General features: G+C 47.2%; 2 protein-coding genes and 1 long non-coding RNA gene across 3 annotated transcripts; 2 read left to right on the top strand and 1 right to left on the bottom strand.

Moving 5' to 3' along the window:
• Positions 1–30: 30 nt before the first annotated feature.
• MYO19 (myosin XIX) lies at positions 31–18,347 on the bottom strand. The gene is made up of 25 exons (XM_062506804.1): positions 18,320–18,347; positions 16,826–16,915; positions 15,061–15,205; positions 14,659–14,807; positions 14,313–14,426; positions 13,440–13,572; positions 13,154–13,223; positions 12,683–12,785; positions 12,374–12,470; positions 11,834–11,910; positions 11,402–11,492; positions 9,950–10,121; positions 9,679–9,752; positions 9,463–9,584; positions 7,717–7,830; positions 7,167–7,343; positions 6,160–6,306; positions 5,849–5,956; positions 5,224–5,294; positions 4,764–4,873; positions 2,840–3,003; positions 2,068–2,197; positions 1,823–1,908; positions 1,229–1,513; positions 31–818 (listed from the first exon to the last, which is right to left on the bottom strand). The coding sequence occupies exons 2-25, from the start codon at positions 16,835–16,837 to the stop codon at positions 690–692; spliced, it is 2,880 nt and encodes a 959-aa protein (XP_062362788.1). The 5' UTR covers positions 16,838–16,915; positions 18,320–18,347; the 3' UTR covers positions 31–689.
• Positions 11,868–13,127, top strand: LOC134052391 (uncharacterized). Its single transcript, XR_009933870.1, has 4 exons — positions 11,868–11,998; positions 12,091–12,177; positions 12,382–12,488; positions 12,960–13,127. It is a non-coding gene; the product is annotated as an uncharacterized LOC134052391 (long non-coding RNA).
• Positions 18,348–19,280: 933 nt separating the features above from the next.
• Positions 19,281–20,801, top strand: PIGW (phosphatidylinositol glycan anchor biosynthesis class W). Its single transcript, XM_062506806.1, has one exon. The coding sequence runs from the start codon at positions 19,281–19,283 to the stop codon at positions 20,799–20,801; it is 1,521 nt and encodes a 506-aa protein (XP_062362790.1).
• The last annotated feature ends 3,099 nt before the right edge of the window (positions 20,802–23,900 follow it).

Below are 23,900 nucleotides of genomic sequence, written 5' to 3'. Positions count from 1 at the left end.
AGACACCTTGAGAGAGCATTGAGCAGTTTATTTTCAATGACATATACAGAGCAGCTGAACATTTTCAAGATCCATGAGCAACAAAGGGAGGGTACAGGGCACCCCTGGTGAACCCCTGGGCAGGGTGGTGCTGTTTGGGGAGCTCTGCAGACACTTGGCAGCTGTGAGGGCTCACAAATTTTGGTTCTGTAGATAAAAGTAAGAGCCCAGCCTTGCTTTTCCCTGAGACATCTGCACTTAGTGCTGCAGCTGGCAGCTCCTCACTCCCTTGGGGACACTCGTGGTCAATCGGGACGGTTGCACCTCTGAGAACTCAGCAGTAATCAAGAATATTTGCATTATTTGGTCTCTCATGAGCAGCCTCTGGCTCGTGCAGGCAGTGCCAGGTTCAGTTCAAGTATTCATTGCTTCTTCAAGCACCTGATCTGTTTGAATTGATTTGTTCCCATAGTGTTGATATTTCCTGTAACGTGTGCACGTGTGAGGGGGGAGGAGCTGCCCCACACACTCTAAATTGAATGAAATGTCTGTTATAATGTGTATTATGCTGTGTACTATATTCCATCTCATTGTATGGACAAGGCAGCGCTGTGGAAGCTCTGAGGTAGCAGCAGACGTGGATGTTGAGTGATTGGAAAGCAGCAGCTTGCAGAGAGCCCTCCCTGGAGGCCAAGGCCAGGGGGGCAGAGCTATGTTGGCAGGAGTTCCTTTCTGTCCAGCAGGATCTGGTTGAATCCTGTGATGGAAAACGCCTCTGTGTGGGGGATGACGTTGGCAAAATGCAGGGGGGACCTCCTGCAGTGGAACTTGATAGAGCCCTGCAAGGACAAGATGGGGAGAGCTTTCAGCCAGATGTGCAGCTGATTTTGTTACTCACGTTTAGTTCTTGAGTATATGAACTACTGGATTAGGACAGAGAACTCCTCCAGAGGAGTCCACTACAAATGGATTTAAGAGAAATGGTCACTGCAGAAAATACCAGTGCTGGGAATGAAATCAGCTTAGACTCTGGAGGTTGGAGTGCTCTGCACTGAACCTGGCACAGTTTGCAATAGCTGTGAGCTCTTGCACACAGAATTTGATGCAAACATAAAAATGCTTCCCCCCAGACCCAAAGGTGATTTGTAACTGAGGGAAGCCAGCGCCAGCGAGTGGGAAATGCTATCCCAGAGTGTTCCCAAGCTCGTGGCAGCTCCAGGTGCTGCAGACAGGAGGGAGGGGTGGGTACCTGTGGGAGGGCTCTGATGGAGGTGATGCCACAGCCCAGGTCCTCCCTGGAGCCCTCCTGCAGCCCCCTGAGGCAGCTGAGCAGCTCCAGCGCCCGCCGGGGCCCCGTGCCTCTGACAGGGGCAGCAGCCAGCACCAGGCTCAGGGGCCAGAACTGCACAACTGCCTGCACAGGCCACGGTGTGTCCAAAGAACAGGGAGGGTTGGCCAAGGTAGCTCCAGGAGCTGGGAACTCCTTTCCTTCCCCCTCGTCCAGCTCTGCTGCTGCCAACGCGGCCGCTTTTGCCTAAAAGAGACACAGAACAAGAATATTCTTAAATGTCCGGGACACAGCTTGAGACTGCAGAACTGAGAGGCAGAAAAAGAGGGAGTCTGGAAGGATATCACACCCCAATTCCCATGCAGGTAAGGAATGAGCTTATTTCTGCAGGATAAACCAGAAGCAGCTGTACAGGGCTGGCATCTCCCCTTCTCTTCAGCTGGAGAAGAGTGCTCTGGAGCATTTGGTTTGTAGTTCTCAGAGTTACTGCTCTTTCTCAGACACTAAGAAGCCTCAGTGGCTCCTTTCCAGTGCTGTCCTGTCCCCCATACTCACTTTCCATCTCCTCCAGCCACGCTGGATGGCACCAGCGGCCCTGCGCATCCTCTGGAAGCGATTCTTGGCCAGCCAGGAACGAACAGCTGAGGATTGAACAGAGACAAACCTGAGTGCAGAGAATCTCAGCAGCTCTTGCACACACTGGGAGAGATGGCACTTACCCACTCGTGCCACTGTAATCCCCCAGTGTGACTGGAAATGTCCCTTCTTGTGTTATTTCAGCCCCACCCTTAGCAAGTCACCTGCTTGGATGAGAGTTGCAGAGTGCTTCTCCTTCACTGTTTTCTTCTCTTTAAATCTTCTCCAACAACACTGAATGCAAAATGCCTTCTCATTTAACACCTCAGCTCTCCTGGCTTCCAGGAGCTCCAGCTGCAGTGGGGAACAGGAGCCTGGAGTTAGGGATGGAATTGTGCTCACAACTCTTCCTCTTTTACAGCCTCTTGGTGTTTGTCAGGGGACCACAGCCTTATTCCAGTGTCCCGTGACTGCTCAGTTAGGTTTGGGAAGTGACAAGCACTTAATGAGTGCTTTTTAGTTAACATGGAAATGAAAATGGAAGTTCTTGGGGAGGAAAGTGGAGCCTCCCACAGTCCCAGCACAGCAGGTTCATAAGGTTCATACCCAGCTCCACTGAAGGATGCTGCCAGGGCTGCATCCTGTAAAGCTTGGCACAAGTGCCTTTGTTTCCTTTCTTTCCTAAGGAAGCTGTGTGTAGGTCTGTTGGAGCAGACAAATCTGTCACCTGGAGCTAAGGAAAGCTGCCATCCTTACTGGAATTCTGACTGTTCTAGACACAAGTGCAGCTCCTTGTCCACTGGTAGCACAGGGGCCATTACACCAAGTGCTTTGCACAGCTGGAATCTGATGGGTGCTTGATTGAGTTTAATAATTGCATGGAAAATGCCCAATTCTGGTCACACTGGCTTGGCAGGAGTTTTGCGTCCACAATCTGTGCCAGAATGGCCCTGAGACAGAAGCACTCCAGAGCCAGCAGGAAGGAACAGCACTCACCACGGAATTGGCCAGGAACACTTTGGTTTTGCCACAGTAGACTGAGGGGATTTCTGCTCCATTCCCTGTTTCCTGAGCAGGGGTTTGTCCCCTAAGAGCATCCTGAAGGATCTTCAGAACAGCAGCACGTGGTGCTTTGTCATCATCCCTCACTGCAGTCTCACCTGGAAATGAAGCATTGAGGAGAAGGTGTCACAAAATTGGGAAATCAGGGCCAGGGAACTGTCTTTGCACTGAGATTTCTTGGCCATTTAGAGGGGAAACACCTGCAGCAAGAGGGGAGGAGGAAATGGCTGAGAGTCCTTGATCCTGCTGTGTTTAAAGCCAAACTGTGACAGCACGGATTCCACCAGGTGCCAGCAACCAGAAAACCAGTGTGGGGTGTTTTAACTGGGCTGTGGCTGGGTGCTGCCTTCTCATCTGTTATCACCTCTGTTCTCCACAGGTAAATTTGTCATCTGAGGTAGATCTAGACTGAAACAGGGAGGGCTCAGGTGTTCTCCCATTCCAAACATCCTACATGGAAGCACGAGAAAGCAGCAGCAATGCAATTTAGGACAGACTGAGTGGCTCAGTCCTAAGGAATCACATTAAATACTCAAAACTCAAAGCTGTGGGAGCAAAGAACAAAAGGCAGGGAATTGTAGCCTTAATGTACTGAAAAGTGCAGGAAGGGGAAACATTCTACACAATTGTACAGCTGTCACAGGGCACTGGGAGCAGCTACAGGGTCCTCTACTGAGCGGGAATTTATGGCAGCAATTACAGGTTATTAAAGCCATTTCTGGGACACAGTGCACAATTTTTTTACATTACAAACAGGTCAGCCAGATTAATCTCTCTGGAAATAGAGACAGACTTCATTCAGACCTGGAACAAGAGATTGTTGCAGGAGTTCCTGCATGCACAGGGCTGGATGGGTTTTGCATCATTCCATCCTGGATACTGTTTGCTTTTCTGCTATAAATATTTCTAAGGAGATGAGAGCATTTTAAGGTCTTGAAAACAAATAGAAGCAATTCTTGCATACAGGAAGACATCTGGTGGTGTTCATGGGGCTGGGCTGATAAGGGAACCAAAAGCTATCCCTGTGTTTGGGCAACTGTTTTGCTTGGTTTGCAGCTTATTACCCCCTGAAGATAAAAAGGACTAAAATCCTATCACAAAGAGGCTTTGCAGTTAATGGGTTCGTAATTGAGGGGGAAAGATCCAGTGTGTAAGTAATTCTCCAGCCTGCACTTCCTTACTTCATCCCATTTCCACACAGTGAACAGATTTCCACCAATTTTACTCATCTCAACAGGCTGGTCCTGCTTCCCACAGCTGCTGGTTATTGAACAGACCCACTGGGTGAGGAGGGGATTCATTGGGGGGATGGAAAGGGGCTGCAGTAACCTTCAGTATTAAATGTACCCACCTGACGAGCTCCTCCTTTCAGGAGTTCATAGCAAAGGCATTACCTGTAGGCTGGATTGTGTTTGTTAAAGTCCATCCTCACTCTTGCTTAGAAAAAGAGAAGTTTGCAAAAGGTGGAAGAAGCAGCAGAGTCCAGGCAAGCTGGAAGGTCAGTGATTCAGCAAGGAAAAAAGAGAGGGGGAAAAGAAAGGAAAGAGAAGGAAGATAAGGCAAAAGGTAAGTAGTTTTCAAGTCTACTAAAGAATCAACTCTAAATCAAACTATATTGGGTGAGGGGAACCCCAGAGGTCACTGTAACTGTGATTGTTCCACCCAGGAGGAACACAGAATACCAGCAGTGAGGGGAAAGATTTTAAGTGTTAAGCAAATTAGAAACTAGGGTTGGTGATAGGTTAAAGAAATGTTTTGAGAATAGTGGTGAATACAGTAATTATCTGACTTCTGTGATATCAGATGGGTGCAGTGACAATTTTACCTGATGGCAGAGGTATTACCCGAAGAAACTTACCTGTTTTCTCAGCAGGATGAGAGTTCCTTTTATTCCACACTCTTTTTTTACTGGAGGCCCAGGATTTTCTCAATAGTTCATAGCGCTCAGTGAAACTTTGGAAAGGGATCCTGAGAGACAAATGTGCAGGGAATTCCAGGCAAGAATCATTACTGTAAACAACTGATCCTTTTTACTGTATGGCAAATAACTGATCCCTTGTGCTGTGTGGTAAATAACTTCTCCTTTGAAGGGGGAAAAGTCCAGAATGGCTTTGTGGATGCAGTGCATGGGTAAATGGTCAAACAGGCCAGAAAGTACAGAACTTCTGAAGAAATTCAGATTTTTCCACTACCAGTGACTCTAGCAAAGCCTGGGCAGAATTGTGCTTGGATATGCTGATGGTGCAAAATATTTGGGTTTCCTGCTAAATGCCAGTAATTGCTATAGAAATGGATTATGCTGAAGAAGCTGGACTTACCTGACTGGGAAACCTGCTGCACTGATGGTGATGGCTTCCACTATTCCACAGGCCTGGAGCTGGCTGAGAACCTGAGGCACAAGTTGAGATGGTTTAAACAATGCTGACTTTTGTGGAAGCTGCTCCTTGTGTGCCCTGTCCTGGGCATTCACAGCCAGCAGTGCCCAAACCCAGCAGGGTGTGAAAAGCCAGTGTTGGTATTTCCATGCTCAGTGTTGGTATTTCCATGCTCAGCAGATTCCAGGGGTGTTTAAAGCCTGATTGCCCATCAGATGAGGTTCTCTAGTTACAGCTTTAGCATCTGCTGCTCTGCTCCCAAAGCTTCTCAGCTTCCTGGACCCCAGGAATGAGCACAGTTTTGGTTTGAAGGTATTTGTGTGCCCAAGGGCTGCTCAGATGTCCTGCATCTGTTTGAAGGGTTGGGAGGGCAGCACCCTAAATCACCCCAGCAACAAAAAAGGTGCTGCTGTGCTTAGGAGCTGTTTTGGACAAGTACCTCAGTGACTCTGAAAGGGTGTTTATCTCAAAGGAGAAAGAGCTGTTTCAAGAGAAAGAACTTTGCAAGTGATTCAAGATCCTAAGAAACCCAGTGCAAAGGCCTGGGGAAAGGCTTTGGAAAAGTTACCTCTTCTCTTCTGAAAGTCATGGCCTTGCAGTCAGCGTTGGGCTTGATGCAGCGGATGTAATGGGGTGTGGTTCTGCTCAAAATCTCCATCAGATGTTCCAGGGAGCTCTGCAGGAAACAAACACAGGGTTCATCAGGGATCTTCCATCCACACCATGAAGCTGCTCTTGGCAGGGATGGCTTTACAGGCTCAGAGCACTTCTGCAGGGCAGCCTGAGCTAAAAATCAACTCTGTGGATGCCTTCAACAAATTGTTGATGGCAAATCCAGAAAGTTTCCAAAATTACAGCAGAAACCTGAATAGGATGTACCTTGAACTTGGACACCACTGTAACAACAGCTGCTCTGTTCTGGGTTTTGGTGTTATTTTGGTTCTTTTCTGTCACAGGAAATAATTTTTGAAGCAAAGGGTCCTTTGAGTTCTGCAAAACGTGGACCAGCTCTGGTGGAACAGCATCCTGCAAACAGATATGACCTGTCAATATCTGGACCTGGCAGGCACCTGCACCTCTGAAAATAATTAAGAATTCCACATATAGAGAGAGAACAGTATTTCTGATGCCAAATTTGATGTGACCACAGCTGCAGTTTCAAATCTGATGATGTGCATTCATTCATAGTCAGATTTAGGAACAGAAAACAATGTTTGGCTGAACATTCAGCAAATCCAGTCCATTGTACAACTGCTCCCAACACTGTTCTTGTTACACAGCCTAAGTGAGCTCCAACTCTCAAGACTGGTGTAATCCCTCCCTGAAGGACAGACTGCAGCAGACATTAGAAATATTCCTTTGAATTAAGAGATGGTGTTTTATTGCTAAATAAATAATAGCACTTGCCATAATTGCTGGGGATGTGAGAGTTGAGACTCTCCTCTCTGCAGACTATTTCACATTTCAGTCATTCCCTGATGGCCAAAATTTGAGTACTTTCAGTAGTTAAGCCCATGCTCTTGTTTCTCATAAATTTAGCTGCATTTCTGGGGGAATTAAGTGCTGTATTTGTAGTTATAAAAATGCCCTGATGCCATTAACAATTCTGCATCCCTCAGGAATGGAAGAAGCCCTGATTTGGTGATGGTTCACTTCAACCTCAGCTCAAAGGTGGAACAAAGCATCTGCTTGTTCCAGTGGTGGTTCAGAGAACCACACCAAGAACATCACCCAGTTTTATGTGGCCTGAAGAATTTATTTGCAGCAAGGTATGTCCAATACCCAGCACTGAATATATTTGTCAGTGGTGCTTTGATTTAAATCGCTTTAGGTCCGTAAGATACTTTTAAGATTTTTTTAAACAGCTCTTTCTGCAAATCACCTACCTTATTTTTCTCCACCATTGCTGCCAGCTGATAGGAGACTTTGCCAGCATAATGTGAAATGATAAAGTTGGGCTTCTTACTGAATTTATCTCGACTTAAACACTGATTACTGGACAAGGCTTTCTCAATCCTGGTTTGGAACAGGTCACTGTTGGAAGGTCTGTTCAGACGACACTCCTGCAAAGGACACACAATTGCAGCATCTCTGATTTGTCCCAAAGAACTGATTCTAAAAGATACAGCATTTAAAATTTAAATCATAAGTCATTTTACCTTCAGAGCTGCTTTTGAGTATGCAAGGCCTGAAATATTGGGAGGGAAGGGAGGGAAAGAAGTAATAGAGGCTTCATTTTTGAATCAGAACATCCAGGATCAGAGTGAAAAAGTTCAGAACAGGAGGAAGCAGTGGCATGAGTTTTCGAAACTGAAGCCCTGCAGAAATTTTATACCTGACAGGTTTTCTATTAACTTACTGTTTGTTTTCTTTGGTGGCGTGGGATAAAGGCAGGAAACTGGGCCCAAAAAATGAAGGGTTTTAGATCACACTTACCTCATTCAGCAAGGAAAATATGCTGAGAGGATTTCCCTCTATCAGATCGAGACAGTTCTGGTTATCCTGGTAGTTTATGAATGACCACTGCAGGCCTTCAGCTGCATATTCTTCCTGAAGGAAGAGGGAAGGGGTTATTCTGCAGCAGAGGGCACCAGAGCTCAGAACTCTGTGCCTTGGGCAGCTGATCCAGGTCCTGTTTGAGGAGTTAATCCCAGCTCAGCTCCGGGTCAACACCAAGCTTGAGAAAAAAAAAAAAAACTCACAAGGATATTCTACCCCAGGTAGCTTTTGGGTGTGGATCAGAACCTGCTGGAACAATTTGTCTGAGGATTTGGAAACCCCATGGATTTATCAGGGTGAGCTGCAAGGCTGCTTTAGAGAGCAAACAAAGGCCACAGTCACACAAAGCCTCTCCTGGCTGTGCTGAGATTTTCCCTGAAGGACAAGGAACAAGCAGAACTCCTTCCTTGGACTGGGACACAGCACTAACCCAGCCTTTGTGTGCCAGACTTCACTAGCTGGGTTCCATTTAAAGCAAAGCCTGATGTGAAAGGAAGTGCACAGAGATACTGGTTGGAATAATTGGTACAATATTTATGCTGAATTACAGGACAAACTGTCAGCAGTGTTTAACAAGCACAAGCTCTGGGCAGTTATTTGAAAAGCCTCCTGCCAAAAGTTTGCTCAGCACAGCCACTAATGGCATTTAAGTGGTTTGGGGGACAGCCAGATCCAGAGGTAAGAGGGCAGGCAGTGAGTGGGAGGGGTGCTATAAACAGAGGTCATGGAGCCGTTTCAAGGAAAGCAATTGTGTGCTTGAACTTGCTTTCCATCTTCCCTGACCATTAACCCCTGGCATGCTGACCAGGGCAGGCAGGGAAAGCAGCCTGGCAATAGCAAAAGCACAGTTTGCAGTCAAAGAAATACTTGTCTTCTAAATAAATTGACAAAACCCTGCCGTGAGGCAGGAGGTACCAGCACGCTTGTGCCATAAAGAAAGAATTCCCCTGATTCCAGGTAATGGCAAATAGCATTTTGGTAATGGATCTGCAGTGGGGAGGGGTAGAGCAGCAGCCTGGCAGGGAGACTGCACCTTGCAGGGCACTCAGATGAAAGCTGGAATTAGCAGTGTGTGACCAGTGAGGGACTGATGGTGAAAAAAAACCTTCTCTGCTGTGAAACAGCACCATTAGTGTCCCTCCTTACTCAAAGATAAAAGCTGGTGCACACTGGGGTTTGTATGAAAGGCACCAGCATGACTGGGTTCAGGGAGCTGTGCCCCTGTGGCAGGAGGCCTCCACAGGTCCCACATGCTCAGGTGTGGGTGGCAGGGCTCTGGTGGGCTCTGCCTTCACACCAAGCTCAGCCTAGAAGCTCCACTCTTTAGGGACTTGATGCTTCATGGCTGTAAGAAGAAACTTCTAAGAGAATCTCAATTCAGGCAGCACTTGTCCCAAGAACTTAGTCTGAAAGTGTTCAGCTCTTTGGGGAAAAACAAACACTCTGACAGGCAGAGATCCAATGGAGCTGGGAACAGATTTCCAGTCCCCAAAAGACAAAGCTGTGTCATTCCAACTGCCCCACACTCCCCTCTCTACAAAGCCACTGTTTCCTCCCACTGCTTTCTGTGGCATTACTGACTGAAGGTTCCATCTGACCACGGGCACAGCAATGCAATTAAAGTGCCAAAGGTGCTGTTTTAAATCAGGTATTGAAGATTTGATCTTCAGTTTGGGGTATTACCTGCTGTGCCTTCAGGTAGTGAGCTACAAAGTGCTGCTGCAGTTTCTCATTGGCATAATTAATACAGAGTTGCTCCAAGTTGTTTTCAGGGAAGGCTTCAAACCCATAAACATCCAACAAACCTGGAAGGAATGTGGCAGGACAGGGAGCTTTAGTTTAGGAACAGCTTTGGAGGGCTGCTGGCCCCCGAGTTAAACCAGGGTGGGATGTCCATACCTATGAAGCTGGTCCACACTGAGGGTTCTGTGTAGATGTTTTCATTTATCACCAAAACCAGCCACTCAAACAACCTGCAGACAGCAGCAATGGGATTAGCTGGAAGCTGCTTGTTTGCAATAATCACAATTGTTTCTTTTACTGCCGTTTCCATTAGTTGTCACTTGGAAGGAAGAGGAATTTCTGATGTGCTGCTGTGAAACAGCAGCAAGTAAATCCCTCTGGCCTCCTCATCCCCTTCCAGCAGTCACCTGGATTAGCACATCCTTACCTGGCATAGATGACTTTGGCCAGGCAGTCCCTCCTGGTCTCACACTCAGCTCTGGAGCAGGGCTTCTTGAACACTTGCTGCTGTTTGCCAGCAGTGATTGTTCGAATCCTTAAAGATTCCAGGAGTTCCTCAACAGGAATCTGGAGCAGATCTGCCGTGGTCTTCACGAATTCTTGTTCAGGAGAACAAACAGTGCAAGGTTACCTGGTGTGTTCACACCTCTGAAGGAATGGAAGGTCTAGAGATTGTGTAGAAAAATGCCAATTCCATCAGCTCTCCAACTTAAACGTGGATCTTGGATCTGTCTACCCAAACTTAGGAGCAAGTTTTGCAAAACCAGATTCTTAACTGGCATGTAGAGTGCCCCTAGAATTTTGGGTCCTTCCTTTAAAATTAAGAAATACCAGAAAAAGCTGAAGTTTGCCACACTAAAGTTGTTTTTCTCTCTAGGTGTGTCTTTATTGTTCATCTTCTTTGAGCAGGGACCTCTAAATCCAGACAGCCAAATCAAACAGCCATGACCAGGAAAAAAGCAGGGATTTGGGGATAGAAAGGAAGTGTAGAAGAATGAGTATTTGCTACACAAAGCATTTAAGATCTTTCTCAGCTGAGCTGTATTCGAATATTAAGTACTTTGAGTTCAGAGCATGTGAAATTGCAGCAGGAAACTTCATTATTCAGGGCAGTTTTAGCTCTGAAGGAAATCCAGATCCACAGGGCTCCTAAAGACATGCAGAACAACCTCTATTTAGACTGGAATTTAACAGATTTGTTGTCACTGGCTTTTGGTCTTTATCATGAAAACTTCCAAGCTTTGATGTGAAAAGCCCTGCTCTCCCTGTGGGTCAGATTTCTGCCAGCCCTGTGCTGGCAGAGTAAGATTACAATCAAGAACCACAGTTCTGCCAACAATCCTCCTGAAATCACTGGGCAATGCAGCAGTTCCCTGACCTATCAGGGAAGGAAATTATCACTCAGGGTAGGGGAGCATTAGATTTTTGTTTGTTCACAAAACCACACCTAAATTTTAGGTTGCTCATGGCCTGGATTGTCTCCTATCAGCAGGAGAGTTATTGTTCAAATTCTTTCCTGTAATAAGGAATTCTTTTTGAATTAAATGAAGAAGTTAAATGAATTCAATGTAATAATTTAAAATTTAATAAATTCAATACAGTTTAAACAAATTTATTAAATTTAAGTTATTAATAAAGTTATTAGACTTATTATTAGCTAAAAGGAATTAATAATGAGAATAATAGTTAAAATTACTCAAGTGAAAAATTGGTAATGTAATAATTTTTAATAAATGTTAATAATTATATAAATCTAATACATAAATCTAAATTAACTAAAGGAAACAATTCCCTCCATTCTTTCCTTCTCTAATCCTTTCCCTTGGGCATCTGCACTGAACTAACAAGGTTCTGGAGCATGATATGGTTGTTGCCTCACCTTTGGTTTTGTCTTCCAGTTCACAAGGCTGACATTCATCCACTGGATTAGAGAACTGAACATTCCCAAGGTGCAGAAGGGCTGATAACACCTGGAACACAATCGGGGAGTTTTCCAAGACAGCTGCCCCCAAGGCAGTGTTTCCTTTAGCCCCAGGAAGAGGCCATTCACAACACCCCTGCTCAAAAAGGTCCCAAAGTTCTGTGTGGATCCCTAATGTGCAATTCCTGAAGGCAAACGGAAATTCAGAGATGCAGACTTTGAGTTCAGATCTAATCTTTGGCTGTGCAGGCTGATGTGGAGCTGAGGGCCCTCCAGTGAGGAGCAGCAGCTTTGCACAGTGGCAGGGATTAATTCCAGCAGCAATCCCACCCTGGCAACACATTCCCAACATCCTCAGGAGCCTCGTGCTGCCCCTGCTGTGGAGCTGACCTTGAAAATATTGCTCTGCGTGGCACGGCCGATGCCCAGGTGGAACATTGCCCCTCTGGTCACCTCGAAGCAGTCCTCTGAAAAGCCAAACAGTGCTCTTGAAAAAGCCAAGCACACAAACAGGGGCAAGCAGAACATCTCAGCACATCCAATCCAGCTGGAATGGTCAGTGGAGAGCAGGACAGCTGGATGCTGTTTGGGTAAATCCCACACACAAGCTGGAGAACCAACCCACTGTTTCTTTCTGCCTCTGTCAGGTGAAGCACATGCCAAGACAAGACAGTTTCTACACAAAGCCACAGAGATGGAAACTGGCCAGGCCAGAACCAGCTATTTTAAACCAGGTGACTGATTTTAAGCTTTAAGACTTTATAGAGCCAACTGAAACTTCAAAAGAATCCCATTAATGCAGATGGCTTTGCAAAACATCTGCTGTTGGCTGACCAGGGGATTGAACAGGATGTATTTTTGCCTGCCTCCCCTTAAAGTTCCAGCCATTATTAATGGATTGATTAATTAGTTAGTGAAACTAATTTTTACCATCAAAGTTTCTTTCAGAATTTGGCAGCCAGCGGTACTCGGCCCCTTCTGGAAGGTTCCACTCCAGCCTCTCCTCTGCAGTAGCACCTTTTGTGATCTGGAGACAGAAAACAAGGTAAAAATTGAATTCTGCCTTTGGTGTTTACAGCTCCTGGACAGTGAAGAATAACATGCTGGGAGGATGATTTAATTTGGAAGCCTGGGAGACAGGAAAACTGGTAATTATTAAAAGTTGCAACTGTGCTAAATCTGGTGATTTCATCCCTGCTGTGTGTCAGAAATACCCAGCAAAATTAACTGAAGGCAAACCTGATAAAAAATATGGAAGTTTCTTTCATTGGGGGCCTGATAGGCAACTCTTGTTTTCTCCAGTAGGAAAGTCTGGATGGAAGCACCAGTCAGATGATGGAATCTAGGGAGGGAAAAAGAGAAAAGATTTCAACAAAACCTCTTCACAGAATCTAAGATGGGTTGTGTTGTTATGAGACCAATTGGCTGAATGCTTTGCAGTTCACTTTCAGTTTTGTTCATGTTTTATTCAGAGTTCTTAACTACATCTCTATTTTTCCATTCCTCTCTTTTAAAGATCGAGATGAGAGCTTGCAGAAAAAAAAAAAAAAAAAAGGAAAATAGTAACAGTTTAAGCTGCCAGCAAACCAGAATACACTCTAAGGACATAGAAAATTCTGTGGCAGAATTCAGAAATAAGCTTTATGGAACAAGATAATAAAGATTTAAAGGAAGAAGACAGCAGGTAAGGTTTTACACAGTAATTCTTACCTGTCTAGCTGGAGCTGGATGTATTTCCCAAACCTGCTGCTGTTGTTATTCCGCAGGGTACAGGCATTCCCTGTGAAATTGCCAGTGGCAGACAAGGGACAATCAGAGTGGTCCCACTCTGCCATGCAGCACATACAGGTATTTAGGGAGATCTGGAAATAGCTCCGGTATTTGAAGAGTTTGTTTTTAAGGAGAGGACCAAGAGGTAGCTTAGACTCATGCGGGAACAAAGGAAATTCCCACAGTGGCCACGACTTTAGTTTGTTGTTAAAAAAGCCACATTTACCAAATGCTTCCATGACAGGGTTGGAATCCAGCACTCTCTTCTCTATCCTTTCCACAGTTTCGTTGCCTTTTGGGGAGATAACTGAGGCAGCAACAGAGGCATAGAACTTCATAAGGCAGCGAGAGGTCCAGGTCTGCAAGAGAGAGATCTGACAGTAACTCTTTGTTTTTAACATGTTATCAGTTCTGTCAGTGGAGCAGTGCTGCCTTCTGGAAACACAGAGTGCAGCTGGAGGGGAGGCTAAAGAGAGGAACTGTGTCAAGTTTAGAGCTCTGGTTCAGTGGAAACTCTGTGCCACAGACACACATTTCAGTGCTGCTGCAGTGGGAGTGCTCTGCTGAATGGCACTTCCATCGAGGTGTCACCAGCTGGAAGCTCAGCCAGAATTAACAGCCACTGCCTTGGGATGGAATGAATGTGAATGCATTTTGAGTCATTAACATTCAGCAAAGCATCTTGTTCTTGGGCTTGAAAATACCCTCAGCATTGTCCTGAGCAGGGATGGACCAACACAGGAGGGCCAGGGCAGGAGCTGAATCCGCTGCTCTAAGTCTTGCTGAGACTCACACGAGCCCCCTGACAGACCAGGCTGAGGCATTAACTCAGGTGCAATTCCTGCTGAATGATTCAAACCCAGTCCTCCAGAAATGACAGATGTCACCTGAAGAGCTGCTATATTAAGCAGAGTGTGTTTAACTGCAGCAATCACTTAATGCTTCACACCCATTGCAAGAGAGTCGTGCAGGGCAGATTGGCTACGTGCTGTGTCAGAGGGGCTTTTAATTCATCTTTGCTCATTCACTGCACTGTGCACTACAAATCACTGGCAGAGCTCAAAACTTGAGAGCAATGCACGGGAAAACGTTTCCTTACCTTCCCAGCACCACTTTCTCCACTCACAATGATGGACTGGTTCACAGGATCCATCTGCTTTTGGACATTCCTGTAGGTTTGCTCAGCCACTGCAAAGATGTGAGGTTTTAAATCCTGGCAGTGAAAGAGAATATCAATATTTAAGAGTACAGTAACCACACAGTTCAACAGCAATGCATAGCAAAGGTCATCTCACATTTATCTGAAAACAGCACTGCACTTTTACAGAACTAATATTTCACTAGAAATGGGGTTTATCCTGCAGGAGTATTTTGCTCAGATAAATCTGGAGCAGTTTGACACCTGGGCTCTGCAGAAGGACAGTGATCTCAAACACAAGGGTTACCTGAGGACAAAGTGCAACGTGGTACTCCCTCATGAGCTCAGGTGAGTAGAGGCAGGAGAAAGGCTGGAAAGGATTTAAAGCCACCAGGCTGCAGCCAGCATTTGTATAGAACAGGTTGACTCTGTATCTTGCTTGAAGACATTTCAGAACTGAAAAGCAACACCTTCTGTCAGCATCTTTTGCAAAAACTGTGTTTGGCTCTTGCTGTGCCTGTTTGTAACAGAAGTCTCAGGCGTGTTACCCACCGGGTTTAACAGAGAATGAGGTGATCAAGAGAGTGCTGTAGGTGTTATATACATAACCCCTGTGTTCATGGTGTGAATGCAGTGAGAGCAGAAGCTGCCGCGTGTCAGTGGCCAGCAGGGAAAGGGACCCCTCAGCAGACACTCCCTGGCTGCTCACCTGTCCTGGTTGTCACTGGATTCACTTTCGTGAGGTCATCATAAAGATGCAGCTTCTCTTCATCACCAAGGAAGGCTCTAACTTCTTCTTCAAATGATTCACTGAGGTCATTCTGGATGAGAGAATCTTCCCTTTGGCCATTTTCCTGGAGGGGATGTCAGATCAGCACCAGTGAAAGGTGAAAAGCTGGACTTTCACCTCATCCCCTGTTCTAGCTCTTCTGCTGCTTCCATGTCACCGAAGTTCAGTCTCAGCAGGAGCCAGACCTCAGGATGTGTGAGCTCCTCCTGCTCCCAGCTGCCCTCCTCCTGCTCTGATGTTAGAAAAGTGTTCTGGCTGTGGGCAAAGGCACTCAGAGAAGGTGGCCTTGGGCTCACACTGCAATTCTGCACAGACACACACAGTCTTCTTGCAACTGGCTCATTTCTAAGCCTCTGCATGTCATGCATGCAACTCAAGCAGTGCCCTGGGCTCAGGGAAGCTGGAAGGGCTGGCTCCAGGTACAGCTGGAAGCCCCTGCAGGCCAAAACAAATGCAGCTTTCCTAGCAGATATTCCCATTTTCAGGGTGAAAGCTGCAGAGTGCACACATCACAGCCAGGGCAGAGGAAGGGTGCTGGGGAAGAGCTATCCTGCCTTAGCTGAAGTTTTGTCCTCTCTGAATCACTTAAAATATTCAAATCTCAGCCTCTGGGCTCCTGTGTCCTTGACAACATTATTTGGAAGGACACACTTGTTGTATGTAATGGAAAACCAGCCAGAAGAGAGATTCCAGGACCTATTTGCCATTTCTGGAGAAAGGAGAGGCTAGAAGAGAAAATTAGGAATGGAAAAGATACCAATCCTGATTTTTGCATTCTATACACTCCTCTTCTGATCTGCTTCTCTTTGACAGAAAGTTCTCCAAACTATCTATTCACCTGTACCACAAGTTAACCAATGAACAGCATCACCTTGTTTATACAGAAAATGCTAAATTTAGTTAGCAGCATTCCCACTATGTGAGCTGAGCTCATTAATACGGGGGAAATGCACTGCAAACCCCAGTTCCTAAAAAAAAAAAAAAAAAGAAAAAGCTACAATAGTGTAGTCATTTAGGAGCATTTTTATCTTTTGCAGACAGCATAAGTAGTTCATTTCCAGTAATACAGAATTTTAGACAGTAAGGGAAAAAAACAAAAGCTTAGCACTGCAGTAAAGCATTGCCATCCAAGTGATTTCTGTTATTCTCCTCTGAATAAGCATTAAGCAGCTTGCTGCTGTCAGAGAACAGACACCACCATTAGGAAACACTCCATGGACCTGAGGAATTCCTGCCAATTCCCCTTTCTCCCCGTGCCTCCCTGTGTTTCTGTATTACACCAGGCAAGGTAAATCCGTGTGAGACTGCAAGGCCTGAGGGAGAGCTTGGCTTTGCTGCCCTGCTCAGCATCACTTCAGTTGAGATGATGATTGTTAGGCAAAAGTAAAAGAATATTTGAAAATAAATCCCAACTCTTGTGTCCATTCATCTTCCTGAACAAACACCTTCAGGGTGTGCTTGCTGCAATAACACCTACCCTGTTAGAGCCCAGGGCACCACAAAAATCACTGCCTGGTGTCTCTAACACAGCTCAAACCCACAATAAATATGTCCAGTCAATTCATGAAGCAGGGGTGAATATTCATTAGTAGTTGCCTAATCTTGACTGCATGGAAATAAGCCAAACATTCTCTCCTGGCAGTAACATTTAATTAACACACACAATTCCTGCTTTTCTTTTTACCTGCTTTGGCATCTTGTCCAGACCTGTGGACGGGAACACTGGAGAGGGCCTTTACTTGGGGGTACTTCATTCAAATCACACTGGAGAATTCTTAAATAAAGAAAATAAAAAGGCATTCAGATAAAAATAACTCCGGTCATGTCAATCTCCAGAGGGTTCCACAAGCAGATTCCAAAGAATTCAGACAGAATTACTGATCCCAGTGTAACACTGGAGCTGGAAATGCCACCCAAAGTGATGGTCCTGTTCTGCTGCCCCTGCGAATCAAGCATTTTTTGAGGGAATCATGGATCTTCCCTTCCATCAGGAATAGAATGCTTTGCTGCTCTTTAATAAAGCAAGTTTTCTTGGCGAGAAACTGCAATTACTTGTTAAATTCCTCCTCTTTGGAGAAACAAAACAGATCTGAGGGTCTGACAGTGCCAGAGAAGCCAGAGCCTTGGGAAGGCGAATGACTCGGGAGAACTTTGTGTTGTCCCCTTCCTGTTTCCTCTGAAAATCTCTGGGAGCCAACCCAAGGTGAGTCAGGCTCTTTGAATTTCTGTGATAAATGCGGAGGTTCCAATCACACAACCAGGAAGAATTCCGTCCTTCCTGCAGCCCAAGCTGCCATTACTTCCATTCCTTTCCTATTCTAATTCTATATTATATTCTAATTTTGTTCCACTATATTCTATTCTAATTTTGCTCTATTATACTCTGCCCTAATGCTGGTTTAATTCTATTCTATTCTAATTCTACTCTATTCCGTTCGTCTTCCTCTTCCATTGTTACTCCCATTCCATCCCTAATTCCGTTCTTACCCCGGCATGAAAAAACCACTTGGGAGCCACCCCCAAACCCCTGCCCGATCCATCCGGCTGTCCCGGCAGAGCCTTTAGTGCCGGGGATCGGGGGGGACACTGGGGACAGGCTGGGGACACGGGGGACAGGCAGGGGACACAAGCGGGCCGTGGCAGCTCCCGGGCCGGACCCCACGGCGGCTGCGGCGGCCGCGGTGTCCCCTCAGGGCCGCCGTGTCCCCTCAGGGCCGCCGTGTCCCCTCAGAGCCGCCGTGTCCCCTCAGGGCCGCCGTGTCCCCTCAGAGCCGCGGTGTCCCCTCAGAGCCGCGGTGTCCCCTCAGGGCCGCCGTGTCCCCTCAGAGCCGCGGTGTCCCCTCAGAGCCGCCGTGTCCCCTCAGAGCCGCCGTGTCCCCTCAGGGCCGCGGTGTCCCCTCAGAGCCGCCGTGTCCCCTCAGAGCCGCGGTGTCCCCTCAGGGCCGCCGTGTCCCCTCAGGGCCGCGGTGTCCCCTCAGAGCCGCGGTGTTCCCTCAGAGCCGCCGTGTCCCCTCAGAGCCGCCGTGTCCCCTCAGGGCCGCCGTGTCCCCTCAGGGCCGCGGTGTCCCCTCGGGGCCGCCGTGTCCCCTCAGGGCCGCGCTGCCGGGGCTGAGGCGGGCAGGGCCCGGCGGAGGCCATGCCGGGCAGGACGAGAGGGTAAGGCCGGCTCGGGACTTACCGCGGGCGGCAGCGGGGCCGGAGCGGAGCCGGGGCCGGGAGCGGAGCGGAGCGGGCGGGCCGGGGAGGCGGAACCGGGGCGGGGGCTTGGGCGCTGCGGAAGCGGCGAAAGTGCGGGCGGGGATTGCGGCCAGGCTTCACTCCGGCCTGGCCTTACCGGCATCGGTTTCACCCCGGCCCGGCTTTACCGGGCCGGCTTCACCCCGGCCCGGCTTTACCGGGCCCGACTTTACCACCCGCGCTTCATACCGGCCCGGCTTTATCGGCCCGGTGTTACAGGGTCCGGTTCCACCCCAGCCCGGCTTTACCGGGCCCGACTCTCCCCCGCTCGGGCCGGGCCGGGGCCGTGAGGGCGGCAGAGGCGGCCCCGGGCCCCGCCGGTTCTGTCCCCTCAGCACCGTCCGTCCCCTCCCCGGTCCCGGTAAGCTCCCGCTCCGCCCCGAGGATGAGCAGAAGCCGTGATTAATTCACGTTTTTTGCATCCCTGCTGTGGTTCTCCCCAACGGGGCTTGGGTTGCAGTAGAAAGGCACCTGGGGGCTGCAGCTGCTGGTTGTACTGAGCAGGCAGCACCAAGTTCTTTAGGGCCACGTTTTTTATATATCTGTGCTATTTACACCGTAGAGGACATGGCAAAGTGTGTTCTACAGAGCAGTAAGATTATTCACCATGTGAATATTCTGTGGAGTATTTGATGTTTAGAGATCTCCCTCAAAAATACATGAAGCATCTTGTTGGGACACAGCAGGATGTGAAGTGCTGGAGGTTCCTCAAGCTTGTGCCTGTCCTTGGCTTCCCAGGCCAGCTCCAGCGCTGCTCTGTGTTCTTTAAATTGAAAAGTAACTCAGTAACTTTCGAAATCAATGTTGTTTTAATGGACTGATTCATTTTTAAAGAGTTCTGAGATCCGTTTTACAAAGCTACCTCAAGTTCACGTTTTGTGTTTTCAGAGGAAGGAAGAAGAATGTCCCAAAAACAGCTGAAGGAAGCCTTTATCAGCAACCTAAACGGAACGAGTTTGCTGGAAATTTCTGCAGGCTTGTCCCTGCCTCCACTGTGCCTGCTCTGCAGAGGGCTCCTCCTGATCCTGTACTACTTGCACCATGGAAAACCTGTAAGCTCAAGGAAGTACAGCCTGCTGCTAGACTTCCTGGTGCTGGTGTCTCCTCTCCTCTTCTCCTGCACTGTCTTGTCTCCAGTCATCTTTTTCATACCAGTTATCCTAGCTGCCTTATGTACCGGAATATTATTCAAAATACACAGCCAGAGAAAACAGGAGTCCAGAGCGCCCTTTGGGCAAATTGTAAAAGAATTCCAGGAGGCATGCTTGGATCCCGAGTGCATTCCAGCAATAACTGTGTTCCGTGTTTATGTCAACGTGCTGACATCCATCAGCATTTTGGCCGTGGATTTCCCGCAGTATCCCCGGCGATACGCCAAGACCGAGACCTACGGCACCGGAGTCATGGATTTGGGGGTGGGAGCCTTTATCTTTGGAAACGCTCTCGTTTGCCCCGAGGTTCGACAGAAGCCTCACATGGCACAGCCCAGGCTCTCCAGCCTGGCCAGGCAGGTGTTTTCCGTGTGGCCGCTGATTTCCCTCGGTGTTGGGCGGCTGCTGAGTGTTAAATCCATCGAGTACCACGAGCACACCTCGGAGTACGGGCTGCACTGGAACTTCTTCTTTACCTTGGCATTGGTGAGACTTGCAGCATCTCTGCTTTTAGCCATATTCCCCAAACATAAGGCTTGGCTTGTGGCTCTAGCTCTGGCTGTGCTTTACCAGCTCCTCCTCAGCACTACCCCTCTGAAGACGTTCATCCTGCACGGGAGTGACGGCAGGGGCTCCCGGCTCGGCTTCCTCGATGCCAACCGGGAAGGGCTGCTCTCCCTCTTTGGCTACCTGGCCATCTACCTGGCGAGCGTGCAGGTGGGGCTGTGGCTGCTGCAGCGCAGGAGCTCTGTCAGGAGCTGGCTGGAAGCCCTGAGGGGGCTGGCTCTGGCCGTTCTGGTGTTGTTGGTGTTGCTGCAGCTGTGCCAGGCGTTCACGGAGCCCGTGTCCCGCCGCATGGCCAACCTGCCCTTCTGCACCTGGGTGCTCGCCCACTGCTTGCTGCTGCTGGGCTTTTTTGTGCTCACCGACCTCACCTTGGTGTTCACAAAGCTGCTGGTCAAGGGGTCCAGCGTGCCCTGTTGCTGGAAGGTTGTGCAGCCCCCAGATTCTGGGAAAAAGCACGGAGTGGAGGCCGTGCCAGGGGGAAGGCAAGACAAGCTGTCACAGCTATGCCTGATCAGTGCTATTAACAAAAATCAATTACTGTTTTTCTTGCTAGCCAATGTTATGACTGGTGCTGTGAACATCCTGATAGACACAATCCACAGTAAGGCTGCCGTAACGTTATGCATATTGCACTTATACGTGTTTTTTAACTGTTTAATTATGTATATATTGCATGCCAGAGGTATAGTATTAAAGTTTTGGTGATTCCACTTTGGCCGAGTGGACAAGCTGGACTTTGTTCTTTGTTGGCTGTAGTTGAATGATGGCATTTAATGGAAAAAACAGTACTTTTCCTGGATGTGTTGCAATAATTTATAATCTAGCAGAACTTTTTATTATTTAGTGTTGATTACTTTTTAATGGTTTGTTTTACCAAATTATACAGTTGATGATCTTACCTGTTGGGAGTTGTTGCACATTATCCTGAAAACTTAGGTTTGGAAATTGCTGAATATTCCTGCTGCTCCCGAGAGTAAATTGTATTTACCGTTAGTGAACTTTGCTTATACCCAAGAATTAGATAACAAGGTAGAGTAGAAACTAGATGAAAAGAAAATGAGTAATTATATGGAGAGAGAGGCCTAGCTGTGTCAAGATTTATCTGGTTAAGGCCTTTGCATAAATAATAGATAAGAATAATTCTTTATATAAAATGTATTAGAAAAGTGGATACTTGAAAATGTTTTGGCCCCAATCCTGCAGAGGCTTATGCATATTCTTGACTTTGATGGTAGTAATTGTGGAGTGTTAATCATATTGAAACTGAAACCTAAATTAGCCTTTGAATTAAAACTAAATTTCACTTCCGTCCTCACTGATGAATATAAATGAAGACCTGAGATAAAGTGTGATGCTCTGAAGGATAAAACTCAGCTTCAGATGAATTCATAAAGCAGTTGCTGGAGGTTGTGGTGCAGATAATAAGAGCAACACTTAATAAGGAAATACAAAGATACCAAACTATTTCAGCTCCAACCTGCAGACCACCACACTGAATACTGTATTTTGCCAGCTGAGATGTCCTCAAGGGGGGGACATTTGATAATTAATTTTTATTAGCAAACAAACAGGGTGCAGATGGAAAGAAGTGCAGTGCACTGGGTCAGGGTTCTGGCAATGGCTTGAGAAGGAAGCTGCTTGGTTTCTCAGTCTTCCCTGCAAGGCCAGAGCAGAACACCCTCTCTGTTCCTTTCCCTGACTGTGACAGTTCTTCCTGACCTCATAAAGTTGTTATGAGGAAGAGAAATACACTTAAAGATTGTGAGGAATTCAATAATGGGATATGAATACTTTAGGAGTAGAATGCCAGTGGTAGTTGATGATAGATGTCCAATGTCAGTGGAGTTACAGCAGTACACATGGGCCATATTTCATATTTCTCCTTGTCTATCACAAGTGATGAATCAGCAAACCGTTGGAGAATAAGCCTCTAAATCAGATTCCTTAAGACACACATGCTGTGGAAGAGTCATGAATTTATGAGGTTCCCCAAGCCCCTGGCCAGCAGAAAGGTGAAGTCTGAGGATTACAGGCTGTGGCCATGCTGAGTTCATGCTTGTTTGCTTCCAGCTTGAAGCCATGCAGTCTTGAGAATTAAAGCAAAGCAGCCTGTATTATCCTGGGGACAAATGCAAGAACTGGCAACAACCTCTTAGTTGTCAGTTTATAGCAGAGTTTTCTGCTAACTGGTGGATGTGTTTATTTTAAAACACTTCGTAGACTTGCCTAGGGAAGAAAGGTCTCTCTCATAAACCGACTGGCACTACTTATTTATGCAAAATTACTCATGGATATTTATTTTTGAAATATTTAAAGCCCGGGACCTGCAGGGAGTTCTGCCTGTGAGCACAAGCCTGTCGGTGTGGTTCAGAACGAATTGGGTGTGACAGGCAGAGCTGTGTCTGGACAAGCACAGGGCATCCAGATGCCAACTGCACCGGGTGAAGCAGGGAGGACGTGGGAGGTCTGGTGGGCGAGCTCCACACGGGCTGGTGGTGCCAGTTCCAGGGCTGCAGCTGTGGTTGCCACAACAGCAGCAAACCCAGGGGATCGTGTGCACCAGAGTGAGAACAACCCTCTCAGCAACGCCAGCTTCTCACCCCGACACCTCTCCTGCTTGTAAAGCCCTGAGGAGTAAATCAGAGGTTGTAGCCAGGTGGGTTTGGTCTCTTCTCCCAGAAAGAGGACATGGCCTCAAGGTGCACCAGGGGAGGTCCAGGTTGGTCATCAGGAGGAGTTTCTCCATGGAAAGTGTGGTCAGGCACTGGAAGGTGTCCAAGGAATGACTGGATGTGGCACTCAGTGCTCTGGGCTGGTTCACAGAGTGAACTGTGATCAGTCACAGGTTCGGCTTGATGATCTTAGAGGTCTTTTCCAACCTAAATGATTCTGGGATTCTGTGAGCTGTTCACCAGTGAATTAATGAGAGACAATTCTCATTGCTTGTTGTCGATAACGAATGCAGCGAGCTCTGCCCTGAAGCAACTGGTGTAGTTATGAATGCTGAGTGTTCAGCCTATGAACACAAGAGAATTGCCCAGGCCTCTGAAAGAACCCAGAGATGCAAGGGAGCATCCTTTGATCACAGGATGAACAAACAGCTCTGCTGGGGTTTGAAAAGATGTGAACAGGGAACACCAGGACACTGCTGTTCTCCACACACCTCCACAGCTGTTGGCTGGAAGGAACAGGAACTCTGCATTTCACTTCACTCTGGGCTGTGTTACACAAAGAACCCTTCGTACAGATTGAAGGTGTATTTTTAAAAATCAGTAACTTTTACTTAGTTGTTACATAATGAGTAAAAGATGTTTCAAGTAGGAAGACTAATGGCTCAACCATAATGTGTAATCTACTTCAAGAACAGTAAAGCAGAAAACAGAAATTGTTCTGCCTTTGCTGCTGTAATTCCACCAAATGGCCTTTCTGTAGGGCTGCAGGGTAGAAAAATGCTGGGATATGGTGGGGGAGTAGATCTGATTACGTCTATCCTTAACCTTTTATTAAACATCACTAACTTCTTAACACATCTCATTATTTTTAAAGATCAACTCTAGAATGCCTCCTCTCCCAACTGCAGTGGTATCTCTTTTGAAGTCAGATGTTACCCCGAAGATTCCAGGCAGTATCCTATTTCAAAGCCACACTGTCCCAGAGAACAGGTATTTCTTCCAGGCAAAGAGGGCCATGCAAATGAATGCAGGAAGGGGCTGGCTGCCGAGTTGGGAGATAACAAACAAGCCTCGTGTTCCAGCAACTTAAAAAAAAGAAAATTAAAAATCCACGGATAAAAATTGTATGGAA

This window comes from Cinclus cinclus, chromosome 22, assembly GCF_963662255.1.
Source record: "Cinclus cinclus chromosome 22, bCinCin1.1, whole genome shotgun sequence".
In the NCBI taxonomy this organism is placed as follows: Eukaryota; Metazoa; Chordata; class Aves; order Passeriformes; family Cinclidae; genus Cinclus; species Cinclus cinclus.
The sequence above is the reverse complement of the archived record's forward strand: the minus strand, read 5'-3'. Positions and strand labels throughout refer to the sequence as shown.